Here is a 7,833-nt window from a genome sequence, read left to right as displayed (position 1 = left end):
GTGGTTTACACCGGTTGCTATATCTTAACACTACATGCAAAAATATATTACTTTAAATTTCCTAAGTGGCAATGAAGTCCGTAATAATTGTTTCACAGTATTTGTGAAATAATGACCCAGAATAATATTTTCCTCTCAGTGACATTGATCTTGGGTTGGTCTGAAAACAACCAGAAGTATTCCATTCATTCCTTACAATCATTATTAGATTTAAATGTAATTTGTCTTACTTCTATCTTCTAATAAGTAACATCTCGTGATAGAGATAAGAAATCTTGCTATCTAACATCTTTATAGCTGTCATAGATTCCAACCAATTTCTCTATCTTAAATATTATACACATTAGCCTACTACAATACACTTCAAACATTTTATAACCTACTTGATGTAGAATTGTATGATACTATCATTTTTTGACGTTTGAAGATATCTAAAGATAACGAGATGAAGATACGCCGGCAAAGGGTATGTAACTATGTTGGTAAAAATTCAGTAGTCTGCAAGACTGAGGAGGTTCTGTAGATTCCAGTCCAATATCAGCCTTCAAATATATCTGATGTCAGTGTCAGAGGGGGGTAAATTGACTCCGATTCAATATAAAGTTTTTACTAACAAAGACCAATGAATTTAACATACTGTCGTCGAACATACAATACAGTTTTTATAACCCTGACATCAAGGAACTCGAAACTCTTATTAATTAGTTAAGAAGTGTTATTTTTGTTGTCGCTTCTTTGAATACTGTAAAGCCATCTGTACTTTACCTTGATAACAGAATAATATGAAGGTATAATTTTGTAGTTTGATTGTAGAGTGTAGACGATACTGTATTAATAATACATAAACTCTACCGTTAGTTGATGATATAGTCAGTCCCAGAAGTCAAGTTATAAATTGTCAAATTTATTCTAGATTTCACCATTACTGTTCTTATTGCGAAGAATTGCCACTTTGAATATTGTCTGTGTTAATATATCATATCCCGTTTTAACACGAAATTGGCAATGCGGTTACATTTAAACTCATAGCTGACATAATAGCAAGATGTGAGAAAGAAGCTTTATAGATTCGGTAAGCCGTCAAAAAAGAAACGTCCAGAAAATACACGTTAAATGGATATAATAGTACTAATATTGAAAACTCTAGATCTGTTTTGAAGACTCTAGATCTGTTTTGAAGGCTCTAGATCTGTTTTGAAGACTCTAGATATGTTTTGAAGACTCTAGATCTGTTTTGAAGACTATAGATCTGTTTTGAAGACTCTAGATATGTTTTGAAGACTCTAGATATGTTTTGAAGGCTCTAGATCTGTTTTGAAGGCTCTAGATATGTTTTGAAGGCTCTAGATCTGTTTTGAAGGCTCTAGATCTGTTTTGAAGGCTCTGGATCTGTTTTGAAGACTCTAGATAAGTTTTGAAGACTCTAGATCTGTTTTGAAAACTTTAGATATGTTTTGAAGACTCTAGATAAGTTTTGAAGACTCTAGATCTGTTTTGAAGACTTTAGATATGTTTTGAAGACTCTCGATCTGTTTTGAAGACTCTAGATATGTTTTGAAGACTCTAGATCTGTTTTGAAGGCTCTGGATCTGTTTTTCAGACTGTGATTTGAAGGATTTTTACTCTCACTATTACGTTTTTTTTTTGACTGAAATTGAGTTAATTATTGTCATACATATCTCTAATAGATTTATATATTTTGCCCGTGATTGTCTGACATATTTATCTCTTACTTTTCTGTGTTGAACCACTGAAGGCGCCATGAAGAATGAAATCTTGTCAAGTCAATAGGTCCACACATTACTCTTTGGTTTATTTTTGATAAAAAATTGACTATCCAAAGAAACATATTTGCTACGATCCGATCCCGGAATTCTTTTGTATTTGGCGATAAGTCAATAGTTCTCAATTTGAAAGGAAGCAAGACTATACATGTACATTTTGTTTCATTATAATAAATCAAGACAAAATCAAGACAAAATCGAGACAAAACAAAAAATGTGTCGGTTTACACAATGTTGATCTATAGTTTAATCATGGCTTCTGTTTGATTTTTATCTTCGATGTCTGAAACTTATCATGTTAATGTGTTTTTTCACTCACGATTTCATTGTTAACAACAACGGGAATTTTCTGTCAACCTGTAGGTTAAAATATAATTACTATGGCGATGACGAAATATATATCCTATGGGAAATAATGCACGATGTTACAGTGAAAGATTTATAGGTACCGTAATATTGACACATTGAAGTGGCTGAATTTATTCTTTTGGAATATCGAGTTTAAATTGCATTAAAATTTCATTAACATACATATAATTGCGACTAAATGAGATGGTAATTTACCTTTCTGCTCCAGAAGACGGGTAAGCGACCTTCCACGCAGTTAGAATTTTGATCCGATTTACTTTATAAAAAATGATTGGTTAGTAGCTGAAAGCGACCGGCTCATAAGATTTTTTCAGCTGGCCAGTTTCTGACTATAGCTGAATTAGCTAACCAAAAGAATCAGATGAATCAAGCGGCTAAAACGGATTTCCTTAATTAAATGTCATTAATTTTTGACGTTTAATATACATACAAACACGACATGATTCATATAAAGTGGTTTAAGTATTTGAGAAAAGCAACTTAACTGGGGTTTTGTGATGATTACAAATTAGCGAATATCGGTTGAATGAAATCGGTGGCGCTTTTTCTAACACAACTGGCAGATTCTGACTGAAAAGAAATCGGCGGAAGCGATGGCTAATGGCAACTGTTCAATGCAGTTAGCAATGAGAGAAAATTTACCAGGGCGGTGGCAGTGGCAATGGCTTTTTCTTTATCCATTTTAAACTGAGTCTTAAACACGGATTGATATACTTCCTCACATGAAAAGTTTATTTGCTGTTACCAATGCATTGCCAATATGTTGTTTTTCATGTAAGGTTTCTATAGCACTCCGGGCCAAGGCCTATTTTCCGATCCGAACAATACGACGCCTTTATCATACCATCCCCTCAGTTCTTTATCACTGACAGAGGATAAGCTGATGGAAAAATATGATGGTAACATCCAACTCGCCGAATTTAACCAGAATTTCACCCAAAACGTTGCTGTTGTTAATGATTATTACTTCTACTTTTCAGGCAAGCCATCATCAATTCTCTAGTAAATAACAATAAAACCTATGACCCAATGATACCACCTAATTATGAAGACGGTAAGTAAATTAAAATATCTTGTCCAAGTATAAAACCAGTAGTATATGTTGTGTTAAAATCATCACTCACTAAAGTATTTCTTAATATATAATTTATTGCTGGATATCACCGCTATTTTTAAAATTTTTATTTTATCTATGTCTTTTGACAACCATAAAAATCTGATGATCATAAAGAAGACTTTTTGTCGTGGGTGCTTTTAGTTTGGCCACTTTAATCTAGGACTTTGTTTTAGATTTTCCTACGAACGTTACAGTACAGATATATGTGTTAAGTTTTGATACTGTCAACGAAGCAGCTATGGTATGTAACTCATTATAATGAGATGTTCATTAATTCTTTAACACGCATGTGCTTCCCCTTTCAAGCCAAGAAGGCGTCTTTCTGTAACTTCACATTGTAAACATTAATTTGAACGTCTAGTGATGGAGTACATGTAAAGAAACCTGGTATTTATATTACGTTTTAATTTGAATAAAGATAGACGCTGGAATTTCTGAAGGTTGTTTATTTCAACAGTCGGATTTTGTCATGGTGCTATCAGAATATTGACAATTATATGTTTGTTTCTTTCTTTATATATATCATATTTGAATCCACGAAAGCTGGAAACTGAATTAGGTTCGTCCCTTGAAACATGCTGGTAGAATAAACAATTACAGTGGCAAGTTGACAGGCAGGTGCACCTGGTATATACGATTCTTGACTGACTTACATGATATAATACAGATCCAATCTTAGCTTAAATAATTAATTATTCTCGTGACATGGACGTGAAGGTATCATAGAGAGATTTGGCGTATTTGCCGAAGCAATATGTTTTGCTATCAAAAATATCTCATTTTGACTTATGCGACTGATGTGCATGAATTAAATCTTAACTTTCACTGTGTGGGTGTTGGATTGATTGGAAATGTGTCTAAAGAATAAGTTAGCTAAAAGTAAATGAGGAACTTTGATTTCTTCTCTGAAACTTTGTGTATACTTTGCGATATAACATTAACTCTTTCCTTGAAATAAAGAACGATTAATTAATTTTTTTTTACCAGTGATATATTTTATTAATAGAACTCCTCAAATGTATCGTCGATCGTTTCGTGCCATAAGTTATTAAACTGAAATATTTGAAGCTAGACGTGATAATAGTATATATTTATCTACACTGTTAATACGGAAATTATTTTATGAGGATTAATGGTTTTACCTTTTCCTCTACAGACAATAAATTCCGCCAATGATAATTATAACGTGTTTGAATTTCAATGAAATCTTTGGTTTGATTTAAATATATAATTGTTACAGGAAATGGGAATAACTCGTATACATTTTCCAGATTATCGTGATTTTGTTTCAAGACATATAGTTTTATGGGAATCATGCATATGAATTAATGTTTTCTGGAGACAAAAGAAATACATCTGTTATAACTTACAGTATATCATAAGCTCATGAAACAACTTTAGTTAATTTTTTGTTTGGGAAGAATAGAAAAATTCCATTGTTTTGTTTCTTTAAGCGTTTACGTAACGCACACGTGAATACTTTTAGGGAGAAAGAATGAGAACTGAAACATTAAGAATTATTAACGCCTGTAATATCCATTGTTTTCATTTTATTTTTAACGAACCCGACGTCGGATTAACATTATAAAACGTATCATATTACATCTTGAAATCAATGAATCAATATTATGTTTTTGCCAAGATTTTTGACAGCAAGGTTGAGTTGCAGCTGACCGAGTCTGTTTTCTTTTCAGGATTTTTCAGTGAGTATATTTCTGAGAACTAATTGGACAGATTCAAGATTACAATGGACAGACAGTAAATCTGATAAGTTAAAAAGATTAGAAATAGATTCTAAGTTAATGGATAAAATCTGGATGCCTGATATTTATTTTGTCAATGAGAAAACAGCCATAATACACGATGTTACAGTAGAAAACAGATTGCTACATATTTATAGAAATGGTTCCATACAGTCAAGTATAAGGTTTGTAACACATGATCCAGCATTCTAAATTCGATATGTTTAATGGTGTCAAACTATAGACATAATTCATAATCATGTCGTAGCTATAAAATATTCGAAAGCCATTGATATTCGTATATTTGTTCTCGAAGTAATTTCGTACTCTAAAAGGAAAAAAACACTGAGGTAGAAAATGTGTCTGGTAAGTTTGAGAAGCCTGAATTAAAACCCTATAATTTATTTTTTTTAAGAAAATTGAGCTCAATCCGACATGCAAATCTATGGATGTAAATCTTTTTATCTTTCAGAATATCTTTAACAGCAAGCTGTGATATGTATTTACAAAGATATCCACACGATGAACAAACGTGTTCCTTACGTATTGGAAGTTGTAAGTAATATTGGATTATTATGAATATATAATGATTGTATTATGTTCTAATTATAGGACATAAATAAGTCCCAGTAGATGCTAATATAAAATTACCGAGACAAGTAAGATCTAATGAAATCAAACTCTTTGTCTATAATAAATACATGTAATGTATCCTATTATACATGTAAGCTAAAATAACTTAATTGTAGCCTCTGTGTAAACGTTCAAATAGAAACATTCCTGAATCCAGCTTTCCACATTATGCTTGAATGAGCCCTGTTTTGATGTTAGTTGCCAACCTCTCGAGAGGACGTCATTGTCGAAGCTGGATTCAAAATACGGCAACTCTGTACAGGTGTCATAGTTGCAAACAACTCATAGTGCTTCTCAGACCGTTCTCCCAAGAACATTTTTGAAAAATTGAATTGATGCATTCGAACACATTTAGCAACAAACGTATGAAAACATATTTTTGAATTAGTTGAAAATAAAGTGGGGGTACCATTTGAGGTGTCAACTATTTTTCTAGAGAAATTTAAAGATCTCTTACCTGTATATATATTGTTTTATGAATTACAAATAAAATAAAGAAAATTAATAAAGATATATTTCAACAGTCGAAATTTCCGCTGGTTGTATAGCTGGTTTAATAATTGTAGTTTTGTTTGAAATGCAGATATAATTAATCTGAATTAATTATAATAAAGCTATAATATAAATATTTCCATCGATGTATATTATTATAAACCATATCAGTGTACTGTCTGATTAAAAATGACACATCTACGCGTAAAACTAAATGATGCACTTTTCCCCTCGTTATGTAATGAGAAGAATTTGTTTCAGATAGTTACAGTTCAGATAATGTCAAATATGAATGGCACAGTCAACCTATTATCATGAGAAAAGGTCTGACATTACCAAGATTTAAAGTGCACAGTGGAAATGTGAAAAACAGTTGTGATTACGATTTTGATGATGGTAATATGATAGTTGGTAAGTGTCTTTAGATGTTTCTTAGTTTATTCAGATGGCTCTCGAAGTCCTTTATTTAAGGTGCTTGCAAGGTAAGTTTATTTAGATGTTGCTTGTAGTTGTTAATTTAATTTATTTAGATGGTTCTCGAAGTTGTTGTTAAAGTGTTGGGAAAGTTTTATCAGATTAAATTGTGTGATTCATACTATTTTACAAATGAATGTTTTTTTAAATTCGTTCTCATAATTTTAGTCATATACTTATTGACACTGGTACGACATGATCAATGGAATAAAAAAAATATTGGTCGCCGCACAAAATTTGTCATTGTGGTGCAACCACTTCCTTTATTCGTTCCTTGGCAGAAGCCACCTGGACTTGATTTAAATTTTCATAAGTTTCAGTTTTGAATCTTTTGACAAATACATGTAGATGTTGTGAGCAAGACGGGAGGTCCACTTCTATTTTGTTGATTTAATTCAGAAGGTCATCACTTTTATTCACTCCGCTTCTGAATTGCGCTTTTGGTACGAATCACCAAATAATCAGATAATTGCTCTTAAAACGATCAGTCCATTATTATGTTGAAAGGATGTTTTGAATTATATACGTTATTTATAGTACTGAGCACTACTCACCAATCACTACCACTACTTATTCTTATAGTTATTATAATTATTCTATTGACTGATTTCCTTCCTTTGATCTAGAAATGTAAGTAATATATATTTCAAGGTACATGGTTTTTATTACACACTTTGATATTATATGGAATGTTGCTTACAATCTTAGTTTTCAAATAATAGGAAATACCAACTCATTGTATAGAGGAATATTATACCATGGTATGTAGAAATAAAATATAACGGTATGCAAATATATCATATCACATGATGAAAAATATCATACCATGATATCCAAATGTCTTGCTGTTTTTTTTTTATAGATTGCTGATACATGTTATTACCGTATTTCGACTTTCGTTTGATTAATAGTACAGTGGATCATCTGGATTAGTATTATTCATGATGCCTCGTTGTATTTGACATTCAATAAAGGTTACAATATTACAGACATTGCCAATCTTTGGGGAATGGAAAGATCTGTGGTGCCAGGGTTGTTTGAGGATGTGGGCGGAACCTCGTACCATCTACCCTGGTCTTCTGAGAAAACAAATAAATAAATAATTTTTATTTGCCTTGATTTCAGGTGATTATACTTGTATACAGACAGATTTTACCCTACAGAGACTATTTGGTTATTATATAGCACAAGTTTATATTCCCAGTATATTGATAGTGGTGCT

General features: G+C 31.9%; 1 protein-coding gene across 1 annotated transcript; it reads left to right on the top strand.

Moving 5' to 3' along the window:
• Positions 1-5,081: 5,081 nt before the first annotated feature.
• Positions 5,082-7,831, top strand: LOTGIDRAFT_68338 (hypothetical protein; the record flags this gene model as incomplete). The annotated part of the gene is made up of 5 exons (XM_009055457.1): positions 5,082-5,197; positions 5,485-5,567; positions 6,399-6,512; positions 6,932-6,955; positions 7,737-7,831. Coding segments are annotated over 5 exons (432 nt in total), but the record flags the coding sequence as incomplete, so codon positions are not given.
• Between the last annotated feature and the right edge of the window lie 2 nt (positions 7,832-7,833).

This window comes from Lottia gigantea (genome assembly GCF_000327385.1).
Source record: "Lottia gigantea unplaced genomic scaffold LOTGIsca_241, whole genome shotgun sequence".
Classification (NCBI taxonomy): Eukaryota; Metazoa; Mollusca; class Gastropoda; family Lottiidae; genus Lottia; species Lottia gigantea.
The sequence above is the reverse complement of the archived record's forward strand: the minus strand, read 5'-3'. Positions and strand labels throughout refer to the sequence as shown.